The sequence below is a fragment of the Ixodes scapularis genome, unplaced genomic scaffold (assembly GCF_016920785.2).
Source record: "Ixodes scapularis isolate PalLabHiFi unplaced genomic scaffold, ASM1692078v2 PGA_scaffold4__175_contigs__length_147842914, whole genome shotgun sequence".
In the NCBI taxonomy this organism is placed as follows: Eukaryota; Metazoa; Arthropoda; class Arachnida; order Ixodida; family Ixodidae; genus Ixodes; species Ixodes scapularis.
In genome coordinates, this window is record NW_024609879.1 from 66,908,869 (window position 1) to 66,936,141 (window position 27,273).

At 44.7% G+C, this 27,273-nt stretch overlaps 1 protein-coding gene across 3 annotated transcripts; it reads right to left on the reverse strand.

Moving 5' to 3' along the window:
• Positions 1–4,712: 4,712 nt before the first annotated feature.
• LOC8026149 (zinc finger protein 33B) lies at positions 4,713–21,123 on the reverse strand. 3 transcript variants are annotated; one of them, XM_040216665.3, is made up of 6 exons: positions 20,773–20,877; positions 20,470–20,570; positions 20,265–20,382; positions 15,214–15,332; positions 12,667–12,793; positions 4,713–6,305 (listed from the first exon to the last, which is right to left on the reverse strand). In XM_040216665.3, the coding sequence occupies exons 3-6, from the start codon at positions 20,357–20,359 to the stop codon at positions 5,972–5,974; spliced, it is 675 nt and encodes a 224-aa protein (XP_040072599.1). In that variant the 5' UTR covers positions 20,360–20,382; positions 20,470–20,570; positions 20,773–20,877; the 3' UTR covers positions 4,713–5,971. The 3 variants fall into 3 exon arrangements, with proteins under 3 accessions (XP_040072599.1, XP_040072598.1, XP_029841646.2); XM_040216664.3 differs by having other exon boundaries at positions 20,265–20,370; positions 20,470–21,123; XM_029985786.4 differs by having other exon boundaries at positions 20,265–20,380; positions 20,470–21,123.
• Positions 21,124–27,273: the final 6,150 nt, after the last annotated feature.

The window sequence follows — 27,273 nt, forward strand, 5'->3', positions numbered from 1 at the left end:
CAGCTATGGCGGTGTCACTGCTGCTCGATGCACCCCGTGCACGGCCGAGCACGCAGACATGGTCTGCTGGTGCACCTAACGGTTGACGAAGAAAGCAATGGCTGTCAGCGAGTGGATTAGAAATATGAATCCCTGATAGCTGCAGCTCAGCAATTCTGCACAGCACCTGAGGAAGCTGTGCTGCCTGGGATATTGAGAAAGTCTTCTGATGACCGGTTTGAAACTAGGAATAGGCAATGATGTCAGAATATGAGTAGGCTGTCACTAAAGTAATACTATTTCAATACTGGGAATTTTTTTATTTGTGTTATGTGGTAGGTTGCACAGAAAAGAAAAACACTGCCTGCTTAACAGAACTGCTTCGTTAATATAACACTTTTAGGGACTCATGGTTACCATACAGCAGAAACTAACGTGTCTCAGCGCGTGTCTTAGAAGGGATTATGCTCTCCGTGGGAGTTTGCCAACTGAGCTGATAGAGTAACGTTGGTTCTAGTCAACGTTACTCGATCAACTCAGTTGGCATACTCCCACGGAGAGCGTTATGACTTCTCGTACCCCTTCAGCAAAGCTAACACTGTTCGAAGCGCCAACCTTCTTGATCGCTAGGGCGTGTCTTGCAATAGCAGTTCAAAACATGGCTGCAGCGGGCAAGGATGACACTTCAAACAGCATTTTTGAATCTAGGGGGTTGCCAGCAGAAACTGATGTGTGTCAGCATGTGTCTTAGAAGGGATCACGCTCTCCGTGGGAGTTTGCCAACTGAGTTGATAGAGTAACATTGGTTCTAGTCAACGTTACTCAATCAACTCAGTTGGCATACTTCCACGGAGAGCGTTATCACTTCCCGTACCCCTTCAGCCGGGCTAACGCTGTTCGAAGCACCAACCTTTTTGATTGGTAGTGTGTCTTGCAATAGCAGTTCAAAACATGGCTGCAGCAGGAAAGGTGATGCTTCAAACAGCATTTTTGAATCTAGGGGGTTACCAGCAGAAACTGACATGTGTCTTAGAAGGAATCACGCTCTCCGTGGGAGTTTGCCAACCGAGTTGATAGAGCAACGTTGGTTCTAGTCAACGTTACTCAATCAACTCAGTTGGCGTACTCCCACGGAGAGCGTTATCACTTCTCGTACCCCTTCAGCCGGGTTAACGCTGTTCGAAGCGCCAACCTGCTTGATCGGTAGGGCGTGTCTTGCAATAGCAGTTCAAAACATGGCTGCAGCGGGCAAGGATGATGCTTCAAACAGCATTTTTGAATCTAGGGGGTTACCAGCAGAAACTGACATGTGTCAGCATGTCTTAGAAGGGATCACGCTCTCCGTGGGAGTTTGCCAACTGAGTTTATAAAGTAACGTTGGTTCTAAAAAAACGTTACTCGATCAACTCAGTTCGCAAACTCCCACGGAGAGCGTTATCCCTTCTCGTACCCCTTCAGCCGGGCTAACGCTGTTCGAAGCGCCAACTTTCTTGATCGCTAGGACGTGTCTTGCAATAGCAGTTCAAAACATGGCTGCAGCGGGCAAGGATGACGCTTCAAACAGCATTTTTGAATCTAGGGGGTTATCAGAGAAACTGAGGTGTGTCAGCATGTGTCTTAGAAGGGATCACACTCTTTGTGGGAGTTTCCCAGCTGAGTTGATAGAGTAACGTTGGTCCTAGTGAACGTTACTTGATCAACTCAGTTGGCAAACTCCCAAAAAGAGCATGATCCCTTCTCGTCCCACTCAGCCGAGCTAATGCTGTTCGAAACGCCAACCTTCTTGCTCGCTGCAGCGCGTCTTGCAACAGCAGTTCAAAACACGGCCGCAGCGGGCTAGAAGGATGACGCTTCAAACAGCATTTCTGAATCTAGGGATTATCAGCGGAAACTGACGTGTCAGCGCATCTCAGAAGGGATCACGCTCTTTGTGGGAGTTTGCCAACTGAGTTGATCGAGTAACATTGCCGCGTACTGCAGCACCACATTGATGTCATGTCGTAGCCATACAGCCAATGATCAGCATTGCATTCCTCTAGCAGATAGTTTGTTTTGCTGAAGAGGCCCGAAACTAAACTTTGAGCCGCGATATTTATAAAACTACACGAAATAACAGGAAAAAAAAATTACACCTCGTAATTCAGAAACACTGCTTTAAGTGAAAGCAGTCCTAATCCAAAATTAAGTATTATTGACTGGAGTTGCCCTTTAACCTATTGCGGTCATGCGAGTTTTCCTTTTGTAGGATTTCACCGAGATTTAATTTAAGCGAAAAAAGATCAAGTCAATGAGTGATCTGAAATTCAACTCTTTAATATACTACAATCAATATGTTCCATTTGAAATATCTGCATTGTGCTGAATGTTTTCATTTGAATTATTGAACTATACTAGTGTTAAATGCACAGTGTATGATACTTTTCAAAGTAAATGCCGGGGTGCAAGCCATGGTGTCAAGTGCAGGTTTTACAGTAGAAAACATTTCATGTCTTTGCCTTTTGACTTTCCTGTCACTGCAGCTGCCGTCTCTAGACTGCACAGTCCGTAAAATGTGGACGGAGTAAATGCTGCCATCTTGAACACCCAAAAGTGTGTGCAAAATGCCCGTCTGCACATCTAGCAGAAACGAATGTGTCGCGCCTCTTACGGCATTTGTTGGGGGAACAATATAATTAAGTATGACTAGTTTACATACCCTACAAGAGATGGCGCAAGTTGAAATTGTCGGGAGGCGCCTGACGCTTGACCGCAAAGGAGAACGGGAATATTTATTTGTCGAGAGATACCTGACAGATGACCCCAAAGGGTTAAACATCCTACAACAAAGCAAGCATTCAGTGAAATAAGTTTTACTCGGTACACTGTTGTATGATGGAATGGTGTATGAAAATGGAAAAAGTGCGCAAGTGGCCACATGCCACTTTTTTGCATACAGCAAAAGTGGAACACAAGGCTCAGACAAGATCTACAAGATCCAAGGTAGCCGCACAAAGGTTTGATGCATGTGCTCTTGTACATTTAAAAAAAAAAACATATATAGCAAAACAACTAAACTCATATTTCAAACCTGGTATGATAAACCACTTTAAAAAAAATTCTCATTGACAGATAAACTCATGCGACTTGTCTTTCAAAAAATAGTGTGGAAATATTTCTGCATGTGACCATTTCCATCTTGATTTTCAGGAGTGCCAACAACACAAGAAAAGACAAGCATCCTTTACCTACAATACATAGCTTACTCTACCTCACAACCAGTCTTCAGTGCCGGCAAAAGCAAGGGCATGAGAGAGCGACTTGGCAGAATTAGTTGTGTGCACGAGCACTCGCGCTTATAAAGCATCTTCAGAAACCACGTGCTTGCATCTGTGCCTTTGCTGAAAACGACTTGTGAGGTAGAGTATGCCAGTATCTTGTTCGGCGTGCCACTGAAAGCCTTGAGTGGGACGATGGCATTCAGATTCTGTTGCTCGTGGGATCGCACTGCGACAGCCGCTCAGTTTGTTCCATTTAACGGTAAAGCAGTGGGACCAAGGCTACAGACACATTCCTAGCCCTAAGAAGCCCCCTCACTCGAGTAGCTGAAGTGTTATCCGAAGCAAGACATTTGTTCTAGCCCTGGCCCTAATACTGCTGCACGCTGAATCAAAGTATTTGGAACTCCAGCTCAGCTTCCAAACTACCTTCACATAGTCTCCGAGTGTTTTCGCTATTCAGTCCACACATTAAAGGGGCCCTGCAATCATATTTAAGCGTCTACCTTTTTTGCGGTTTCCACGTCTCTTGGGGTCCGGGCAAGCCAGCGGGCACGGAGAGAGTAACTAAATATCAGTGCGTCATATTTTAACCGGACGACGCGGAAACCACCTCCACCGACGAGGGCGACCCGCGGTACCGAAAGCGCGCAAAATGTGACGTGTTTGGTCCTAGGCTTACTACTGGTCAGAGCCGCTAAAAGCTTTTTCGTAGTCGAAATACAAAATATAACTGGCGCGACACGTTTCAATTATTTATAAAAGAAGTTTTTGTTCAGTATTTTAGATCAGAAAAGAAACAAATGCAGTTTATAAAGTACGGAAACAAGAAAAGACCCGTCGACATACCCGCCACCAAGCGGCGGAAAAAACGGCGCATACTAGAAATAACTAGTGGGATGAGGTTTACGACGAACGGCCAGCGTAGAAAAGCCCCGGATGTACGCGGCGGCGCTGCGGTCGTACACCGGCTCAACGATCCGAGCGTTCCGAGGGCCTTCGGCGCGGGCCCTGCTGGCGATTTGGCCATTCGGCGGCATAGCAGCGCGAAGTGGCTCCCGTTCTGAACTGATCTTTACCCCGTCTTTGCTGTCGTTTGTGGCGAATGAAGTGTTATGCCGAAATAGTCTTTAATCGCGCAGCAAATGCAATGCCGAGCCGCCCCGGCCGCCCGCTTCATAGAGCCTATCCAACATATGCTTTAGTGGCGCCCTCTCGAGCCGTTGACCCGGAGTGCGGCAACCGTGAACGCTCGATGAGCTCACTACCCCTCCTCTAGTTCATGGCCACTCAAGCCAGGACCTACTACGTCATGAATGAGGTTATTTTTTGCTTGTTTTTGAAATTCTAATTCGCCTATAACTTTTAAAATAATGCGAAATTTGAGAAAAGAAAAGTTTTATTAAGTTACTACGTTCAGTGCACTCAGGTTCGGTGCAAAATAAAACCAGTCAAAAAGTCATTGCAGGGCCCCTTTAACACTAGTCTCAGCAAAACCTAGAATTCCAGGGAAAATAGCCGCAGCCAAAAAAGGGGTTCTATGAACACGCTCTGGAGCGTCCGACCAACAGCCAACAAGGTACACTGCCGAACGGGCTAGGCCAATACCACCTGGAAGATAAGGTCCGCGCCTTTCGCCACGTCATCTCTGCAGTCGACGACAGGAAGGTTCTTCCGTTGGCCCACCTCCAACATGAGCTTTTTAACTTCGATGACGCTTCTGCGTTTTGCGCACCTCGAGTGTGAGCCAAAGCAAGGCAAAAGGCAGTGAGAGACACCGTGATGAGACACCCTGATGTTCTCATCCTGCCGGCGACTATAGACGTTTTCTCTTCCCTGTCATTCTCAGTCGCGTAGGTTCCGTATCTGGTATGTGGTAAAAAATAAATAATAAAGCATTTCAACCTGGAATATGCGAGGAAATATAGGTGAGGCAAAACAAGAATGCGCGACAATCACACATTTTTCGTGAACACCTTCCAGCGGTGCAGAGAGATCAAAACAATGTTTTACTGCATACCAGAAGTGATGACATCCAAGATGGCTGCGCCCTTGCGAAAAAGGTGTATAGGAGGTGGCAATGTCGAGACGTGCGCACCTGCCGCTTTGCCACGCACTCCCGTCGAGGCCTGGCAGGTTTGCCACTCGGATTGAGGTTGTACTAATGGCGATGCACCGTGCAGGCCTTGTCTTTTATACTTCGTTTCAGCTTAAAGCACAACGTACAAAAAGGTTTTCCGCGAGCTAGGAAAATCCTTCTGGCCTCCTTCCCATTTTCCCCTTTAACAATGCTATCTTGACGCAGGGGAACTCGTTTTGTTGGGGCTGGATAAGCCGGGATCTTATCCGAGCTTATACAGCGCCAAGATGCAGCAACAAAAGGATTTTCCCACGGTCAAGATAGTAGTGGGAGAGGGGGAAACGGAAAGGGTGGCAAAGAGGATTTCCTACCTTCCAGGAAAACGTTTTGTGGGCCGGGCTTTTAGTGCAGACACAGCCAATGCTACGAGGTTAATGGGACCTATTGAGCGGCGTCGAAAGCACAAGTCGCTACGCCTTCTTTTTTTGCTTACGGCTGGTTCGGCCAGGATAAGACACATACAAAAAGACAGCATGACGGTGGGCTTTCGACGCCGTCCGATTGGTCTCATCAACTCGTAGCGTCAACAGCATCTCGACTCGGGGCGAAGTGGCTAGGCCAGCCTTTGGCAGTCGGGCGGCCAATCGGAACACGATGACTAGGAGAAAGGGCGGGCGTGCACAAGGCTGTGGGTGTCCAGGTTCCCCTTCTGGATGAAGGCCCGGCCGCAGTCCTGGCAGACGTAGGGGCAGTCCCCCGTGTGGGTGCGCTTGTGGCGCGTCAGGTGGGAGGAGTAGCCAAAGCGGCGGCCGCACGTGTCGCACTCGAAGGGTTTCTCGCCCATGTGGATGCGCTGGTGGGTGGTCAGGTTCATCTTGAGCGCAAACGCCTTGCCGCATACCTCGCACGGGAACGGCTTCTCCCCCGTGTGCGTGCGCTCGTGGTTCGTCACGCTCGTCGTCTTGTTGCTCGAGTACGAGCAGTAGCGGCACCTGCAAGCGGGGCCTGGCATCTCAGACTTTTCCACCTCAATCTAACGTTTATTTTTATTTATTTATGTTATCTCGAACATGCTGCCAGTGAGGCCGAGGCAAATCGGCAGACACATAAAAAGTAAAGGTGCACTCTTAAAGGGCAACTCCGGCTCATAGTTCTGATTCTGGGATTACGACTGTTTCTAGCGCAGTCAGCGTCCCTGAATTAAAATTTTTTCTCTGTATTGTGGGTAGTTTTAAAGATATTGATGCCTCAAAGTTTCCTTTGGGGCGTGGTAGAAAAAACCGAAACTAGCCGCTCAAGGTGACGGCAACACTGGAAATCAGCCGCTAAGCGGACATGAGGTCCATGGTCGTTCTCGTCCCTGCCTCGTTTCCGTGCAACGAGCATAAGGTCCAAGCGGCAGCTACCTCTGTTGCACTAGCTGTTCTTGGGCAGTAGTTACCAGTAATAAACTACTGGTAACTTGTTACTTTTTCAGTAACCTGTAAGCGGAACTCGTTACTGCTTAGTGAAAAAAACTTCTAACTGTAACAGAGTCACTATTTTTGGAAGTAAGTGTAAGAACTAATGTCGTTACAATTAGTTCTCAGATTTATGTGCAAAAATATTGCCCGACCACCAATCCATCTTGCAACTCGTGAGAGTCCCAGGTCCTGGTACGGAAAGGGCACAGCAAAATCTTTTGCAGAAAACGTCTGAGGTAGGAGGGAAAGGAATAAAAATATCAAGAAACTAAATTTTGGGTGACCCTGCTTGGCCAAGCTGGTATTGCCAACTGGGAGGATGGGGACACTTGAGTCCGCATCAGCCGTATATGGTACATTGCGCACAGTGCACGTAGATGTAACAAAGCGCGACATCTATAAAGCGTTTTTCTCTTCGTCCAATGGAGGGAGCGAATTCTTTTTGCAGAAGACAGCTTTTGGTGATTGTCGCCCCAAACGCCCGCAGGCCGACGGCACAACCGATTTTCCAAACCTCGTCCTCCCGCCACGCATATGTTTTCTTCCGCTCTCATTTGAATCGTCCGAATTCCAGATGCACTCTTGCCGGGTATTGACTTCAGGTCCATTTTCTCTCTTCTTTTTTTTTTTTGCAACCCAATTACTGGCTTTGCCTCCCTTCACCCACTTGTCCCTGCTCGGCTCCCGTCACTTGAGAAAGAGTATTCGCTCAAAACGTCTGTCGTTTTGCTTGTTTGTGTGTTTCCTTGAAATTGAAAGACCGCCCTTAGCCGGGACCAGGGGCGCTTCGCATCAGTTGATTTATAGATATTCACGTCGTGGGCTTTCCGGTTGGTTTCTTCTATTTTGGGTGGTAAGATGAGGAGCACAAATCTGTTCAATTTGGTAAGGAAGTGGCGGTGAAAAGATCGCATCAGCCGTTTGGAATTCTACACGCAGTGGTCGTTTGTACTTTGATCAGTGCTTATTTTGTCGGAGGAATGTTGCCACAGCATTGCTTTCCAAGTGTTTCATGAAAGATTGTGCGTGCAGTAGAAAACGATTCAACCAAGAGTGGATTGGAGTGGCATAAGGAAACATCTACAAAGCTGATTGCAAGGTATGACTTATGACGTATGACGATTTTTATTGCTTCCGTCCGATTTTGCCTCATCGAAGAAATTCGAGATTAGAATTGGCTGATTGTAGACTGGCACCATGATTGGGTACATACGAGATCAGGATGCCTGCTGTTGTGTTCGTGTATACCTTGTGGTGATCACACTTATTTTAAAGTTCTAAAAGTTTTAAAATTTTAAAGTTAAAGTTAAAGTTTAAAAAATTTGAAAAACTAAAGTCCCCTTGTCCAAAGAAGAGACTAAATTTTTTTATCATGTAGTGGATTGACTCGGATACTGCCTTAAATTATGATCTTGTTTAAAGGGAAGCTGAAACACTTCTTGAAAAAAACCAGTTAGAGGTGAATTCTGGCGTATTTTTATCCCGTGAATCTGAATATCACTTTTGTTTTCCCCGAAGATGCAACTAAAAGCGAGAAAAAGCGAAAAAACATTCGACCAGTCGTGACGTCATACTAGGATCTTCGGGCCTCCAAGCGCGTGTCGCTCGTGTGTTCAGCGCGTGCAACGGCAAGCTTGCCATGTATATTTCCCCGCACTGACACCAGTCGTGACGTCTCTCTGACCTTTCTGAAAATAGCAAGAGTGCGCGTGCATAGCTTTGACAGGCGCTGAAGATGCGCGAGAGCAGATATTCCGAACGCTCCTAGTGTGACGTCACGCCCCGGGAAGGAGGGGCTTCGGCGGTACTTTAAAAATTAATTTCTGAAGCCTCCGTGCACCAAATTGAAAAATAATCTTGATATTCCTGATCCTGGAGGTAGAATGAAGGCCATTGAAATGTTTTTTCTCAAATAGAGAACCGCTTCAGTTTCCCTTTAAGGAGCTATTCATGGTAAAAATTGAAATAGAAAGAACCAAACATGTTTTTTATTTTTTATTTTTATTTAGGTATACTGTTAACCCGTTAGGGTTGTTACAGGGGTGCACAAGGCACGAGAATACATATGACCAAATACAAAAAGAAACAAGGACACTGATTGATTATTAAAAAAATCTTAGTTTCTCAAAATAATCAGACTCACTACCATGAACAACACAATGTCTTATAAGAAATCTATGCCAATTTAAAGGCATATAAAGGAATGTTCCTTTTGACCGTTTTCTCATGTATCCTTTGTAAAGTAATGACAAAGTAACGGTGTTACTTTAGCAAAGTGGCTGTAACAAGTAACTCTTTCAGTTTTGTAACTGTAACTAACATGGTTACTTTTTTGCCTGAGTAACTGTAACACTGTTACATTTTAGCAGTAACAGGCCCATGACTACAGCTGGGCAGTCCTTCTGACACCACAATGCGTGCGAGTGCGCACCGAGTTGCTCGCTAAAACGAGCCTTGGAGTCCTCATAAGCAAATAAACAAAAGGCTATACCGAACCTACACAGGCTACAGATAAAAGCAACGGCTAAACACGCTAATCACCAGCCAAAGTATCGGCGGCAGCGGCTCAAAGAAGCGCACTTTACACTGCTCGAATGTGCAACGGGTACGCCCGTCTAGACCAGGGAAAAAAAAAAGAGAACGACCATGACGTCACGGCCCAACATTGCTTTAGCGATTAGTAACCCGCTGGCGGCCCGCTAAGAAGCAATGGATCGCATTTTAGTATCAGCATTAGTTAGGTATGCGGCGTCCCCCTGATGTAATAATTTGACTGGGGTCATATTTTGTGTCACTAAAGCAATACCAGTAATTTATTTCCTTTTGAGTTTTGGCCGGAGTTGCCATTTAAGAAGTATTACCAAGAGCAGACGCATTTGTGCTATTTGCGAAATTCCTCGATGGACAGTCTTATTCTTCGATGCATCTAACAAAAGAAAAGGGTTCCTAAAAGTCTGTGTTAAAGCAATGAGGCACGATGAATTTTCTGTGTTTCGTTTTAATTGCATTATCATAATTTGCCTATGGTATATATTTGTGAATATTAATGACCGTATAGCGGGCAACAAAATAATCTCATCCAAGTCAAGATCCCCCCAGCACTTATGGGCAAAAGGTCTGCATCGGACTTCATTTGGGAAACGATGGAGATTAAACATAAGCCAGGCAGCTTTACTTTGTATGCATATTATCTTGGAAATGATTTGTTGCGTGAATCTTCCGCAAACTCGGTTGCCCTGGATGGCAACCGAGGGGCCCCCGTCGATCTCGGTATTGATGCTATAAACCCGTGAAGGAACCTACAGACACTGTAAACAATAATGTGCACACTAGAAAGTGTCTGGTTCATAGCATCGAGTTTTTATTATAATAATCTAGAAGAAAAGGTCCCACGCGTTCAGGCCACTTTGGAACGTCGGTGCATAGCAGCAAAACATTGCCTGCAAGGTCTGTACTTAGCTCTTTTCTGGCTTACCTTGTGGGAAAACACTGAAATCACGCATTGTATAAAACTAATAAACGTTGACAAGCGCTCCTTGTCTTGGCGAGGCAAACACACCTAACTAACCTTTCGTCTGCTTTCTTCTCTTCTGTAGCTCTTTCTCCTTCTTTCTCTCTGGACCACCAACGTCGGTGCTCGGGATTTGCCGCGCTCTGCTCTCGTCTTTACTACCCCCCTGGCTCAAAGCCATGCATCAATGGATGGCTCAAAGCCATGCATCAATGGATGGCTCAAACCTCCTAAATGAACTGCAAAACTTCTTCACATAGTATTCGAGTCTGTTGCAGGATAAGAAAAGTGGGACAAGCCCCTCCCACAAAGCTCTCCGCTCGCCAAGATTGGTGGCTTCCTCCTTTCCAACGTCCGCTCTGCTAAAGTGGAGAGGGTGGAGGGCTTTCTGGGAGGAGCCTGTCGCGCTTTTCTTAACCTGCAACAGACCATAAGGATGGTCAAGAAAATTTGGGAGCTCTGGGAAACCCTGGGGGCACTCTGGGGAACCCCAGAGTTCCTGGGAACCTAACCCAGTTGGAGACCCTATGGCACGGGGCGTTAAAGACGGCAGTAGAGCGCGGCAAATCGAAACAGCAACATTGGGGGTCCTGAAAGAATGAATAAGAGAGCGCGAAAGGAGCGGGAAAAGAGAACAGACAATATGTTAGGTATGCTCGTTTTGCCACGCTGCACTGGAGTTGTGTGCCACATTTTCTAGCCAGTAAGTCGCATTGTCCGATAAGTTGTGACCCCCTCCCCCCAATAAAGCCATTTTCACGAATAAGTTTATATATATATGTCGCACCTTTGTATGAGTCACACTTTGTAAGGTCCGCACAGAGAAACCGCAGCTGCCAACCTTAGCCGCCATGCTTCCAACTGCCAGAAGAGTGGGCCGCTGGCAGGTACCCTGCCAGTCCTTCTTTGTCGTAAATGTTGATACGGCGTACATCATGCAGTTAAGGTTCAGACTCGTGTTAAAAAGAAAGCATAAAGGCTGTACCGTTGTATTAGACGCACTTGCGAAAATTTCATAGAAATGTGTAACCTATTCACGACTCCAGGAACCTATAGGGGTCGCCACTCGTGACAAATACGGCGGCCGAAAACAGGTTGTGCTGTCCCACGCGTCTGCTCAACGTACAAGGTTCGGGTTTAAGCGGGCAAGCATCAGCTTCAAAATGGTTTTGCCCCGATTATTATCTACCACGTTCGAAACCCGCGGCAGTGTGTTGTCACAAGTGAGCTTCTAGAGGCTTAGCCTTCTTCGAGAAAGCAATGGAAAGACTACCTACTGTCCTTTTACTGCGCTGACAAACGTTGGTAAATGCACAAAGTCTGGTTTGTGTATTTGAGAAGGTTGCATTCAAAGCGACCTAAATAATGCATCAATACAACAGTAATGACAGAGTCACTCGGACAGCTGCTCGCTTTGCACAGCCCGAGAAGCAAGGTGCGCCTAATTGGTTAGGCCATTACGAGTCGAGTTTTAACGTGCGACCCTTTCGTGGCTGTGGACGCAACCAAGGCAACTTCCCTCACTCTGCTTCAGTAGCCATTGTGCCAACTGCCGGCAACGGGCAGCGATGGAAGCCACGAGGGACGAGAAGAAATTGCAAAAGTACCTTCCGGCCAGTTTAACGTTTTCCCACTAGGTGCTGTCCGCTTTGCAGGAGTAACGAATACGTTATAAAATATGGATGTTCCTCGTAAACGGTAGCTTTCTTTTACAGCAGGCACAATGACTGCATTGAATAAAAGAATAAAGCTAAAAAGGCCAGGTGCTGGCCTTGCAAGCAATCATTTATTGCTTCTACGCATGTGTGTGCCGTGATCTGGACACCCCTGGACCACCTGTGTCTGCCTCCATGCCCCACCGTTCCGAAGTGGCCAGAATGCATGTCAACTATTTCTTCTAAAGGATGCTTCAAGGTGCAAAAAAATCACTCGTAAGTACTGATATAAAACGTGAAACAAACGTAAGCAAAATATTGGGTTATCACTGTGCACAAAAAGAAATGGAAGCAGATTGTCTGGCTGACGCAGCTGCTCACAGGCGGCACCACGCAGAAGAAAAACTTGAAAGCCTCTTCAAGATGAACACCCGAAAGCAGGTTTACAAGATTTAAGTGTGTATGGTATTTATCTGCAAGTAGCGGCGCCGACCACGCGGTTTCCTTTCGTTTTTTTGTTTGCCCCATGCATTTTTCTCCATTTTACTCCAGAAACCCATACTCACGAAATTCGAGCGTGGTAAAAGCCCTGCCTAGAGGCACTCCTGTGAAAAGTTTCACTGCACTCCACCCGCCGGCTTATTTATACGTCTCTCTTCACGCGTGAGTGGCGCTCGAGAAGGCACTGTAGACGCGTTCTCTGATCCCTGCAGTTGACACTGACCTGTGCCTGCCCTCCCTCCACTTGTGCATTTTTTTCTGGTGTCTGCTCAGGAAATCCTGGGAGGAGAAGAGGCTGCCGCATTCCACGCACCGGAAGGTCCCACATGCTGCCTGAGAGACGTCCAGATCTGCCGCGGGAGAAAGCGGGCGACAGGGGCACTGGAATTAACGGTTATTAAATGCAGAATGTTGCAAAGGACGAGAGCGTGTGGAGGGAGGGGACAGGACGACTGCTACTGTGGTCAACATCCAAGTTAAGAATGTGCCAGAAGCTCTGCCTCCGTTGCAAGCTTTCTACCTTTAGTAACAATTCGGGTTCTCGTAAGCCAGTGAACGCATGCTGGGGGTGGAGCTTCTATACCATATTCTCAACTTGTACCCGGCAATAGCAATCGACGCTTTAATGCAAACAATAAGGACAAGGAAGTGAGGGTGAAGATTTAGACTGTATGAAATGGCATACATGGTTACATTCAAATTTAAATTACATACACTTTATGAAATTATGACAAAGATCAGGTCTGCTGGCAACCCAGTACACCCCGCCCGTCCCCCCCCCTCCCCATCGCTCATGATGAAAAATAAACAATGCTTCGGCTTACATTTTTATAGAAACAAAGACAGCAATGCAAGGTGAATTTCACACTATTCTTACGTAATTATGATATATATTATCACATAAATTTAGGTGTTATGACTGATGTCACCACTAGTAGCAACCGATGCTTGAACATAAAAAAAATGAGGAATGAGGAGTTTTTCACTATTTCTGTGTAATAATGTTTGCTCAACTAGTATTTTAGCATTTATGAGCTGGCCAAGGAAAAGCCCATTTTGCAGGGGCAGTAATTTCTGCCGTTGCACGACAGAGATGCTGAAAAAAGTGCCGTCGCTTCACTTCATGAGACATTTGTGAAAGTTGCACTATGTAAAATTATATTCCCATGAATTCTTTATGTGCATGCGGCTTCCTTAGGGTGATAACATCAAATCATTTTGCGACAGATTATTTTTTTTTTTGCTTACATTATTTAGAAAGGTATCTCTGTGCTTGGGCTTACAGCTTTGACCAGCCCAACGATGTCATGGTGATTCACCATACTCCTTGGTATTTTCGCTATTAGTATTATGTACTACCAAGTGCGGCACCATCATAACAATATTAAGGCTTCCAAGATTTTTTCATTTCCTGCAAACAAACGCAATGCGAGCACAATTTGTTGTATACCAGCCACCATATAAATATACATATTGGGTAGAATGTAAACATTATGGAAGAATGCAAGAGCACCTAAAGTTTTGTGATAAATCCACAACTCCTTAGCAGCTCCTATGCTGGGAGGATGTGCACTACTCATGGTACAAAGAGTATGCAGTAGAATCATTTTTTTTATATACTACACTATGTAATATCCCATAAGGTGCCCCACCTCCAAAAGTTCAAATTAACTGTTGGGCTATGTGGTTAAACATCTTAATTACAAAAGCGCAAAGGACAAGGACAGGACTTAGAATGAACAGGACAAGCGCTTACTAACAACTGATTGTTTAATGCAAGAAAGACAAAAACGAGAGAAAAACTACTAAATTACAATGCCAATTTTAATTTAAATAAAATTAAAATGTCAATCTGGGCGCTGCGTGAATGTACGACTACGAGAGCATGATCTTTCCCTACATGCTTCACCGTCGGGACACTTGGCCATACATGTCAGAGACAGTAGATGCACTCCTCTATTCAATCAAACGAAAGTACTCTATCGCTTTCAGAGCAAGAGAGCCAGAGAAATTTCGGAGGCAAAAACTATAATAGAAAAAGGAGACATGGGCATTAGCACACCATCAATTTCACTGTCCGAGAAAAAAATAGGGTACCTCCACCTTTTTTCTTAATCTGGCTGCTTTTCTTTTTATTTTTGTATCCGTCCCCTTTTTTCAATTTAAGTTTTTTAATTTTTTATCAAATAATTTTTAAACATTTTTTGTGCAAATGCCATTGGCATTTTAATTTAGTAGTTCTCCTCTCATTTTTGTCTTTCTTGCATTAAACAATCAGTTGTTATTAAGCACTTGTCCTATTCATTCTTTGTCCTGTCCTTGTCCTTTGCCCAAAAGTTAGCCCATCCTTAATTTTTAAATGAGTTTATATTTCTTTTTCATAAACATTGAAAGATGGCTCACTTCTAGTAAGAGCAGTGCCCTAGATAATGGTGACTGGCTCAAGAACTATGGCAGGAGGTAAGCAAACTTTGCTGGCTAATGGGTACAGTTGTCTATGCTCCATTGCCCCTCAATGTGAAAACAGGTTTGGCAAGTCATAAAATACAAATTTTTTTTTAGTTATTTAATTTTTTATTTTTTCCGATTTGCTCTTATAGGTGCTGTCTCTTGGGATATTACAGTAGTTGTCAACTTGCACAGGAACAGCATTACATCTACAGGTAACCACAAATTAATCAACCACAAAACATTTTTTTTTTTTTCACAAAATTGAGTATGTTGCAACAGACTTTTAAGGAGCATTATTATATTCTGTAATAGTAAATACCAGTCACTAGAACATGCCCCAATTCAGAAAAAACAGTTCCCTCATGGTCGGTTTGGGTGCGGAGTGCCTGAAGTACACAATCCCAATGTGAATTGCTGCACATTGGTCTCTTGTCTGTCCTGAAATCAAAACAAGAGAAAGTGGTTAAAAAACATACAACTATAGGACAGACATGTGTTCAAGATGCCAGCAAGCAAAATCAGACAAAATGTTTGTTTAAGGAAACAAAGTACTTTTGTTTACTTCAGTTATTTGTTGCACACAGCATGTCTATGCGCAGCCTCAGTAATGAAATTATCACGACCAAAATTAATGCCACTGGTGTTTGTATTGTATCCAAGGAATCGCAAGAGTTTTGCACAGCAGTACAGAAAGCTTACAAAAGCTTGATTTATATCAGTTAATGTATATAAGTGTGATAATATTCTGGAAAAAGAAATTCGTGAGGATTAGGTTCCTCCGTCATCTTCGACAGCTTATATTTTTTTTTGTGTTGTGCAAATGAATGCGCATGCATGTGCAATACATTGAGTGCTATTGAGAAATCTTCCTTTTCAAAGCAAACAGAAGATAACTTTGCCATAAGTAATCTGTCTGCCCAGTCAAGTTCATTGAAGGTGAAATAGGAGACATGCTGCAGCAAAGACACAAATTCTCAGCAGTAGCAAAATAAAAATTAATCCAGCCATTGGGCAATCGTGGCATTGGATGCATTATCAAAGTCACAATCCCATAATGGTAATATCACCTCACGACAGAAGGAATACTTGTTCACCAGTGCCAACTATCATCTCCTGGTTCCTTCAACATCAAGCACAGTAGCAAGCTACAAACAAAATTAATAAGACAAGAAGCTATAATGCCTCCACTGCCAAGATTTACTTTGGGAAAAAATGAATTTGTGAAGAGCACGTCACACAACTGCTCACAAACAATGAAAAAATGGACAGCGACAAATAATGCATGAAATGCAGTATTTAAGAAGGGATTGTTCAAGTTTGTTTCGAAGAGATCAAAGAGTTGTTTCAGGGAGTGAAGAACCTATATATTTTATTAATTTCACCTGGTAAAATTAGCAGGGAACTAAACTCATGTAATAGGTCACATGAGATCATTTTCCCCGCCATATTTAGCAGGGAAACTGAATTGGCGTATAGGTCGCATTACATTAATTTCCCTGCTAAATTTAGAGGAGAATGCAAGGATAGCAGATGGATGAATGGGCAAACTTTTGGGATGGGGGGCTCTGGTAAAAGGCAGCTTATGCTTTAAAAAACAAACAAAAAAACACATGCACAACCTTGCAGCACAAAAAGAGACAGCATATCTCTCTGGTACTACCTAAGCACGTCTAATTTGCTGCGGAGAAAAAAAAAAAAGTAACGCAGACATTTTTAAAAATGAGCCTCATAAATCTTGAAAGGTTTGTTCAGGTGATTTCGCTGACATGACGGGAGCAGAAGAGGAACATAATACACGAGGACACTAAAGACAGGAAAACAGAATGGTTCCTACAATTTTCAACTCTACTAATACAACTCTACTTACAATCCTGTACAATTAGATCATGGCACCCTGATGTCCATTAGAAGAACTGGATTGAAGGTAAGGCAATGACTTGACACAATCTTGAACACACCCTAATAAAGTATTCTAAAAAGTAAGCATTACTTGACCAATTCTTGTGTTAGATTTTAGGTCTGGTAATAATGTAATCTAATAAAGCCCTTTTCCTTTACACAAAATGTTTAATTTTTTTTTGTGTGTGACTTGTTCTAGAGATTCAAATTAGGTTCATCAGCCAGCTTGCCTGTGAGACTCACCACACGCACCCAAGCTAAAGAAAAGGGGTGCATGCATTTACGCACCCATCATCTACTATTGCGGACAATACGGGCTGAAACAGCTCTTCGTGCTTTGGCATACCTGCCAGCTTTTGAGAGTGCTGTGGTCCAAATTAGGAGTGGAATGCAAAGTTGAGGTGTCACACTTCAAACTATTTGACAAATAGATCGATGTCACCAGTCATATTAGCTACGCCGACGCAAGGCTTCGGAGGAACTTGAGTCATTCGGCATGTGTAACAACCTCGCTGCAGCTCTGCACGTGCAAAGAGGACGGCAGAAGTCATTGCGTTCACAGCAGCCTCTCCTCCAGATTAAACTTGTGGAGGCGTAACGTCACACACGCACCGAATGCTTGGTGAGATCAGTTTCTTGAGAAATAACAAGAGTTGTGGGGACAGCAGATACAGAAAAATCTGGGTTTTTAAGCTCATATTGTCTGTGGCAGTTGCTGAATGGAACATAATGCGAGAAACGTGAGACCACACCTGTCTGCTTACAGTATCGACGATGTACCACTTTCGGCGTGCTCAAGCTAGCTCAACAATCCGAAAACTCGAGAGTTGAGTAACGACATTGTTCACCCAGTATGCACAATGGTGGCCGCAACGCAGTGCAGCACAACGTTTTGAGATGAAAGTCGCCATGTCTAACTGCCATGCATCAATTGATAGCAGCATGGCTATTATATGCCAAAAATGTGATCGTACATAAAAACAATTTTTTTTTTTTATGTTATGATTAAATGTTTATTTTCTACCCAAATGTAGCGCTACTGGTTGGAGCCGAATGCCAAAGTTTTACAATTGTTATTTTATAAAAAAAGGTAGAAGTAATTTTCTGAGAATTTAAATGAGAAAAAGGGGCCCGCTTTTGGCCATTTTCGGCAGATGGTGCTATTCAGCTCCAAGTATTTGAGAGCACTGCTGGCTGCCATTTTACCATTGAAAAATTTGAGAAAATCATGCAATTTTTTAATGAAATAATGGTTAGTTAAGCAGCAATGGCTTATGGTTCCCCACCGCTAGGGTTACATTTCGGTGGAGAGTGGGCGTTCAGTGATGCTTAGTTCATTTCGCGGGGAAAATACCTTGAAAATATATTAGGGGACACCCTGTAGTCAATTGTTCACACACCCATACAAAAACAGTGGGTACTAGAAAAGCTCTGTTCAAGAGATTGCTGATGGTTAGTAACTGACTAGAATCTAAAGCCACCACTACAACACAGCCTCATGGTCTCTCACTTCCCTTCGTTCCCCTGACCTTCCCCATTTGTGGCAGCCTTGAGCCTCGGTATCTTCCTCTTCCCAACCTTCTCTCCCCATCTGGTCCTGTAGTCAATTGTTCACACACCCATACAAAAACAGTGGGTACTAGAAAAGCTCTGTTCAAGAGATTGCTGATGGTTAGTAACTGACTAGAATCTAAAGCCACCACTACAACACAGCCTCATGGTCTCTCACTTCCCTTCGTTCCCCTGACCTTCCCCATTTGTGGCAGCCTTGAGCCTCGGTATCTTCCTCTTCCCAACCTTCTCTCCCCATCTGGTTGTCGTTAGAGCACTATACAGCTCCTACGGAGCAGAGTAACGCAATCCTTTGATCCGCGTGTTTTTCCGACAACATGGCCGACAGAGCACCTCGGCGTGAGTCATGTGGACCTCGGGGTTCCAGGAGGCGGCCCGCCCTATGGCAGAACACATGGAGATTGACACAATACGGCTGATTAAAAAATAAATGCAGAGTTCACACGTTTCGAAACTAAACTGTCGTGAAGTTGGTGAAGCACTAAACACTTTAATAAAGTTTTCATAATATTGGACGCGTGTGAAAATTTTGAGAAGGCAATTTCCAAGGCAATGGCATTTAAAGCAGATGATTCTTTTACGCACCGGAGATGGACTTTCTGGGTTGGCTGAGGCGGGTCACGTGAACAGTGTGACGTCACCGCGCCGTCTGCTGCATGATGCCGCTCGGGCAATTTTTCAAAAACATTTACATTCTTACGTAAATGTTTTTTAAATTTACACAATTTAGCGTAAAATATTGAAAAATGTTTCTTTATTATGTCAAAAACTATTGTCCTAACATCCCCAAAATATTGCAGAAACAGCGCTTTTCTCACGTTCCCCATGCATTTGTGACCGGAGTTGGAACCTCCGGGCATTCGCCGCTAGTCGCCGAGAGATGGCGTTCTAGATTGCACTACTCTGCCCCGAAAGAGCTAGTTTTTTGCTGATGTGCCCTTCTCATTTTGTTTTGCATTTTCCTTTATCTTCTGGCATCATATTCCGACAGCCCGTGCATTCTTCTTTTCTGCTTCCCTTAGTTTTCCCATAATCTGACGAAGGGAGCGCTTGTTTCCTTTCCCCTTCTTTCTGCGGGTTTTTTTTCTTTTCTCTCACGCTTTCATAAGACATTTACAGCCAGGGAGAGTTGCACGACATTTCTTTAGGGCTTGCTGCACCTATTAGCGGCGAGATGGTTTACTGGCGCCCTAAAAGGTTCCCTCTCGTGACGTCATTACCGTGCAAACAAGAAGTTCAATGATGATTGTAATCAGCATGGTAAATTTGAAATCCCTGCACTCTAAAACCAACACCGCGAACATCAAAATTGGAGCTCTTACATAACTCTTATTCCTGTTGATGAGAAATCCCTTGCTGACGTCATAGTCAGCGTTTGGCCAATCGTAAAAGGCCAACCACAGCGACTCATTGGATCGCACCCGTCGCCAATAGACCTATCGCTTAATTACCCAAGCATCAAGAAGCATGCCGAGAACGTAGTTACTTGCGCTGCGCGTGCTGGCAGCAGCATTTTTTAAGCAAAAATCTAAAACAAGTGGCAGTTCACACGTGTGTCCAAACGCCTTTTTTTATACGATTTTTTTAAAATCTTCATTACAGGTAAGGCGAGCGAGCGCTACGCGTGTCTACCTTCCCTGCATGCTTCTTGATGTTTGGGTAATTTAGCAATAGGTCTATGCTCACGGAGAAGGTGGTAGAGGAAAATAGGAGCTTCAGTTGTCTCGCCTCTGCGCAAGCTCAGCGCGAGCTTCCGTCCTTCGACAACGCTGCGGCGTTCCTGCACCACGAGCGCGCACGCGCGGTCAAGGCACGGCAGAAGGCGGGGAGTGCGTGCTTGGAGGTGGAACGCTCTCATTCGTCACTGCTGGTTTCGGTGGTACCCGTATCCAAACTCACCTAACTGCAGTCTGAGGAAACGGATCGCCCGCAGAGAACAACAACCTCGCAGCACTGAAGCACCACAGGAGGCGGCGAGCTCGCGACAGCGGCATCTCCTGTCGTTCTGAAAAGAACTCTTCGCAGGGGAACGAAACTTAGGTGGACGTTGGTGGAAATTAAACGAAGCAAAAACATGCTCATCGCCGGTCGACGGATCACTTACCCAAACAGACGCTAGAGAGTCGAGAACAGGTCGCGGACGTGAGACGTGAGAGCACTAGTACGATTCCGAACGAAGCGCTTTCAAAGCCAGAACGGTCGCATCTGTGGTAATGAAAAAAACACTTCCAGATATCGTGGTTCAGTTGGTTCAGGAGTCTGTTCAGATTGGTTCAGATATGCTGAGATGACCGGCGTGTTGATAGACGGCCGGCACGGATCGTCGGCGCCGGGAGCGAAGTTTAAAACCAAGACCAGGGTTGTGATAAGTTTAGGGATGTGAGATGAAGTTTCAGAAAGCGAGCACCGGATATTTCTCCCGAAATAACCAAGCAGGTTCGAAGATGCAGACTCATTATCTTCAACCAAATTCTGAAAATGCAACTTTTGACCTCCATGTTGGATTGGATGCGATCTGGATTCGTACTCGAGTGCACAATGTGGTGAACCCTAGGTGCGATATTAGAATAAATGTGATGAAAACAAGTTACTTTCGTTTTCGATGCACGATTGAGGCGGTTGTTTTCAAGAGTTTTCCTAAAAACAACGTTCTTAAATGGTCATGACCAGAACAATGCGCACTTGTTGCCATGATTTCCGCTGTCCTAGCCCAGCGTTCCAGTGTGAACGAAGTGATCCATCGGAGGTTGAATGTTCAATCCGCATTTCGAACTTCAGGTTAAACGCTGGCTGGCTGGACATTCGTGGGAATTTTAGACAGCTCTTTAAAACCTGGATAGCATTAGTTGCTCCTTACAGAAAAGCAGAATTTTTTCTTGACATGCAATAAAAATTTAGCTAATTAGAATATTTAAATCTCGCACACTTCTTTACTGTTAATGCAGAGGCAGATAGCATAATGTTTCAACACTTTCTGCAGTATTTTGACAAAATCCCCCATCTCCTAATTCCTGGTTTTAACTGTGGGGGGGCATGGTGCGAGCGACCATGAGCGCATTTTCTCGAGCAATAAAGTTGGGCACCTAACTAGGTTCGACATTTACAGGTTTGTTTTAAGAGATCACGGAAGTGACGTATTGGCGTCCGATTGGTGGAGGCAACTGCCACATCCCTCCAACAATCAGATGCCAACATGTCTCTCCCGTGTCCTTTTAAGTCATACATGTAAAGGCCCGTTCAGACTTGCGACCGACTTCGACTGAGAGAGACCAGACCGGTTTTTAAGCCTTTTGCGACTTCTTAGGACCGGATGCGATGCAGCGGAGCTGGTCCTAAGAAGTCGCAAGAGGCTTAAAAACCGGTCTGGTCTCTCTCGGTCTAACTCAGTCGCAAGAGTGTGAACGGGCCTTAAATGTCCAACCTAGGCTCCCTGGCTTCCATTTGCTCCATTGAGCAGCAGTGACCTACATCAAGCTCCCGAAATCTCTCTTGTGCATCTAATGTGGCACACTTCCGCTCCCAAGTTTATACAAAGAAGCTCCTTCCCCATGTTTTCTAATGTAGCCCTTTGTTTTCTACTTTTTCTACTAAGGTATCCTCGATTGATGTTCCCGAAAGCTGGCACCCATTCTTTTGTGGCAGTGTGCAACAGCCTATACTGGGACACAAGGGACGGTAGACAGAGGGTATAGTGGAGCTTAGTAATCTACAGGATAGCCTATTTTCTTTATTGGTGTAGTTAAAGGAGCTGTGCAGCGATTTTAACGTTGAAAGAATTTGCATCTTCTACTTTTAACATTGTTTATCTTGTCACAAAGGACAGAAAACACATCTTTCTTTGAAATGGTGCGATTCCGCCGCCTAATCGCGAGGCAAAAATTAGAATATTTACTGACCTGCAGCCGCGAGCGTCGGCCATGAGAACCATGTAACGTGACATCAAAGGGGCTTGTAAAAAGATGGAAAGTTATGGAAATACCAGCTCGATAAAAGGTAATTTGTGTTGTAAATCTTGTCGTTCCAATATAAATATAAATGCGTCAAAAACCTGGTATCATTGACAAAACCTTTATTATATGGAGTTTTAGTAACACCATCTATCCAAGGTCAACCAAACCGTCAGCTCTGTCTGCTACCGCGAACAGCCCGAGGGGGACGGGGGAGAGCCAGACGGGGATGGCCGGACCCGGACAAGCACGTTGGCACTTTCCTCCTTTCGCCACGTGGATTGCACTGGGCAAGCACGTGGTTGCAAGCGAGCGAGTTCTCGCTGCTCACTGATGGCTCTGGAGAGAGAGTGTCATGAGAACCCAGCACGCCCTCCTTTTCTGGGCACAGCGCATGTGACTCTGAAGATGATGAAGGAGCTGAGAGGTGCCGAAAACCTCTATCTTTGTTTATTTTAAAATAAAAACTAGGACATGCAGGTTAAAGCGTTTTTTTGTTCTTTACTTCAGAAAGGTCAAGACACCAACTCCCAAATTATTTAAGCAAAGCACTGAAATTGTTACACAGCTCCTTTAATAAAAAAGAATATAGAAGGGGTTGATATGCTGCTCTTGTACTATGTAGAGAAGCAAACAACATAAAATCGCATTTTCTAATTACCATGGAACCACTTGGTATGTCTTAAAAAATGCTAGATTCATGAGCCATCATTGCGGAAACGTTTATGAATCGAGTTGCGGCTGACAATGAGAATGTCGACGAGCTTCAGACGTCCCGCCTCCAGTGCGAGATTCTTGCCTTCGATAATGATCTTGCGTCTCGTGCGCCTTGAGTGCGTATACACAGTCAAGGCACAATGAAAAATAGCAAACGAAAATTGGACTGTCTGCTACGAACCGAATATCACAACAAAGTGGTACCGGATGCGGGCTAAAACTGTGATCGTCCGGTATTTCATGAAGGGGGATTGACAGCCTGTGCTTCCTTTGCCAATGTAAAGTTGTTCCGCCGTTATACGTGAGCTATTGTCGACCAGTGGATGAAGCACACCTGGGACGAGCACGTCAGAGGCCACGAGACTTCTCCGACTATTCATGTTCAAGTTCTCACCAAAGAAACTGTTCAGACCGGTAAAATTGTTTCATTGGTTAGCAGTGTGCGGCCTACGGAAAGCTACAGTTCCACATTCCATGGGTGGTCAAGAAATCTCCCTTTTTCACTGCGAGACCAAACGTGGACCTCCCGGTGCCCTTTTGGCTGCAGACGGGTCGACCTCTCAAGCGCCAGCCAATGAGCATTTCGAATAAACACCGGTACATACAGAGATTGAGTACCAGAAGATGCTCTTTTCTGTCGCCGAATAGTCTGGCAGGTGCGGTCGATCGCAACACGAAAGAACTTTAGCGAGCTGGAAAACACTGCCCCACCTCTGCGCACAGAATTACGTAGGGCAAAAAAGTTATCAAAGCATCCATTGAGATTCCGAGCCAGATGTATTTCACGTAAAACCGCCCTATAGTAGTACTGGAATCAAGGCGACCAGCACATGCTCACAGTGCAGGCAGGTTGTTCAGCTTGCACAGCTGAAACACACAGTGACACAAGGAGCCCTAGTACAACATTCGCTTACAAGTGAACCAAAACATACTACCGTAATATACCGCAGAAGGACCCACTTCGCACCAAGCGCCTACTATTAACATTTCTTAAATTTGGGAATTTCGCAAGTTATACGTTCACCGCCCGTTTTGACCAGAGAGGCACCCCGTGTCCAGATTAACCCAGTTTTCAGTGGAAATGGGGTGGGCATTCCTCCGGTATTTTTACGGTATATTTATGCTTAGAAGCTTCTCAGGATTGTTAAACAGTGCCAGGCAAGTCGAGCTTGTTTTTAACACTGAAAGAGGTCACAACCCCAACGGACAATCCAAAACACAGAAAATAGGGAAACCCACAGGATGCAATTACTTTTATTAATTTAAAGTTTGGTTGTCCCCATACCTGCATTGGGGAACTATACAGAACGTACTCCAACATGCATTGCATTTACAAGTCTGCTTCAATAAATATGATGCAACTGTCCTCATCCCAAATGTGGAATGGGAAAGACATACCTAGGACTAGGAGAGGTCACACCAGGCAGAAACTGATGTTCCACTCAGAAATTCATACAAGTGTCACAGTAAGGATGCAAGTGCAAGACGTCTTGGGCATCGGTTGAGCCACGCATTATACAGTCTTTCTGCGAAAGCTTTCAAAAATCCCTGAAAACTTCTACCAGCCTTGGCGGACGTCAAAGAAAGCGAAAACATTAATTGGCGAGATAATTAACTAAAATGTACTAATTGATTTTTCAATTAGTGAAAATAAACATGGTTTCACCGATAAACTTGCCAAGCATCATCGAAAGCCACTAAATCAACTCATCTTAGGAAGATACAAGGCGGGGACAGCATTTTTCGACATTTCATATAAACGCTCAATTTCGACGGGTTTGTAGGTTTCGTTTTCTTTTTCAGAGCGTGACTCTGCACCTGCATCCTGCTCAGGGGCAGATCCAAGGGGGAAGGGGGGGGGGGGGCCGCCCCCCCTTCCCCCCCCCCCTCTTTTCCCCCCTTCTCGGAGGGGAATTTGACATGGTCAACACGAAAGAATGGGAGAATAGCATCCTTACAAATTTTCCGCCTCCCTCAAAACGAAGTTCTCAATCTGCCCCTGATCCTGCTTCCCAGTGGCAGAGACGTGCAATACACGTGCGCCATACCTCTTTCCATCTTACGAAGAAGGTGAGGCGGTGGCTTTGAACTAAGCCACCAGGGTGCTGGACCGCGGGTGCAAAGATGCGCTCCAACGAGACATCGAAACCTAGAGATGCGTCCAAACTGAGTTTTTTCAAACCACCATAAAATGACGCCCTTGCCTTATATCTTTCTACACAATAAAGTTGATTCAGTAGCTTTCGATGATGCTTAGCAAGTTCCTCAGTGAAACCATAAATTTATTTTTGCTAATACAAAAAAAGTGAATTTTAGTTAAATATTTTGCCAATTAATATGACTGCAATCCTTGATGCCTGCCAAGGCTGGTAGTTTGTTCCCCTCAAAGAGTTTATTTTATCTCGAAGAGCACGTTTTTAGAAATTTCTGAAAGCTTTTGCAGAAACACCTCGTACGAGCCATTCAAAGACCAGGCGAGCATCGTACCGGCGTGCGGTCGTGTATCACTACTGCGTGGTGCATGCTAAAGACCCCAGAGGCTAACAGTTGTGCTGCACTGGCTAAATTGCTTGTCTACAGCCGAGAGACAAGTTGCCCGTTGAGGCAGACTAACTTCAAGGCTGCATAAGCATACCCACGACTAATATAACTGGGGAGCAGGAGCTGATCGCTCCAATCACATTTGGCTGAATGATGCTCGAGTTCCTAACACGGCAGTGTTACCACACTGCTTGGGCCTCGAAGGCTATGCGACGAAGTCATTGTTGGTGAGAGGCAAAGTCGTCGGTAGGAGCTCTGCCTCAAGGACAAGTGCTCGTTGCCTTACGCCTGGCTTTGACTGCTCCTGCGACGGAGCCTTATCAAAGGCAGAAAGCTTGCATTGTAGGCGGAGCATCCGCTGCATTTTTAACCTGTCGCCGACTATGAACCTTAAAGGGCCACTGAAGAGAAAAGAAATGTTTTTTTTAAACAGCCTGGTTGGGACACAAAAATCAAAAGATAATACTTACGCAAAAAAAAAAAAAAAATTTTTTTTAGAGCAATATTGACGGCGCGAGACGCGATTTAGTTGGTAGTCACCTCCTTTACACTTGTTTCTCTCTTGGAATTTCGGGCGCGTGGTGGAGAGGTGGATCCGCTTGGCCATAACAGTGAGGTGGAAAGAGTGTATGACCAGAATTTGAAATAAATCTCGTGCCATCAATATTGCTCTAAAAACTTTTTTTTCCCATAAAATTTATTTTTTGACAAGCGTGTCTCAACTAGACTTAAAAAAAAACACATTATCTTTTCCTTTCAGTGGCCCTTTAAGATGTCTTTGTTTGCGTTGTCCGGACACAGGAGCATTCAACAAGAAAACTCTTGGAAGCTTGCGGCGGTCACAAATTTTGTTAACCTTTGTCCCTCTATACGTCACAAAATAGAGATTGAAATTTTAATTTATATTGTACTCAACTTTTGGAGACTCTCGACATTGTTCTTACTCATACATTCGCCACCGCTGCCACTAAATTAGCAGCTGCAACTGCATCGAGCTGCCGAACCCCTAATTTTGGTTCTTCCATTCCATGTTTTCACGATGTAAATGCTTTGAAATAAACATCGCCACTTTATCAGCGTTCGTTAGAACCGGACGAGGCATAATGTGCAACAAAACGAAGGATGGCAGCTTGTTCTCTTTTACTTGTGCCAGGCACTAAATCTAAGTTCTTACAGCACATGTCTACATTCCACATATTACCAGCTCCGGACAGAAATAAACCTGCGAAGATAAGACCTAGGTGTGTTAACGTAACAGCAGATTGGAGAACACAGATACCGTCGCAAGCAACTGTGATTTCGTTTGATGCACCATGTTCATCGAGTCATTCTGCTGCCAGGCAACAAGGGTTTGTGTTACCCTTTTTCTAAAACACGGAGACGGCAGGCTAAAAACGAGACAAACGCAAAATGTCTTAAAATTGAAACATTCTGTGTTTGCCCCTTTTTCGTCAATCGTCTAAAGGTTTTAAAAAACGTGCAAGAAAAACCAGCTTGCCAGTCTACTCACTCTATCTTCAATAGTTTGTGCACTGGAAGACACATGGATTTCCTTTACGATGTTGACAAGCTCCTGCCGTTTAAATCAACCCTGTGGCAAGCTTCCTTTTTTTTTTTTTTTCTTTCTCTGTCTCTCCAGTTACCCATATCATCATTTTGCGAGACGAGGGACAAAGTAGATGTTTTGACGCAAGACAGTAAAC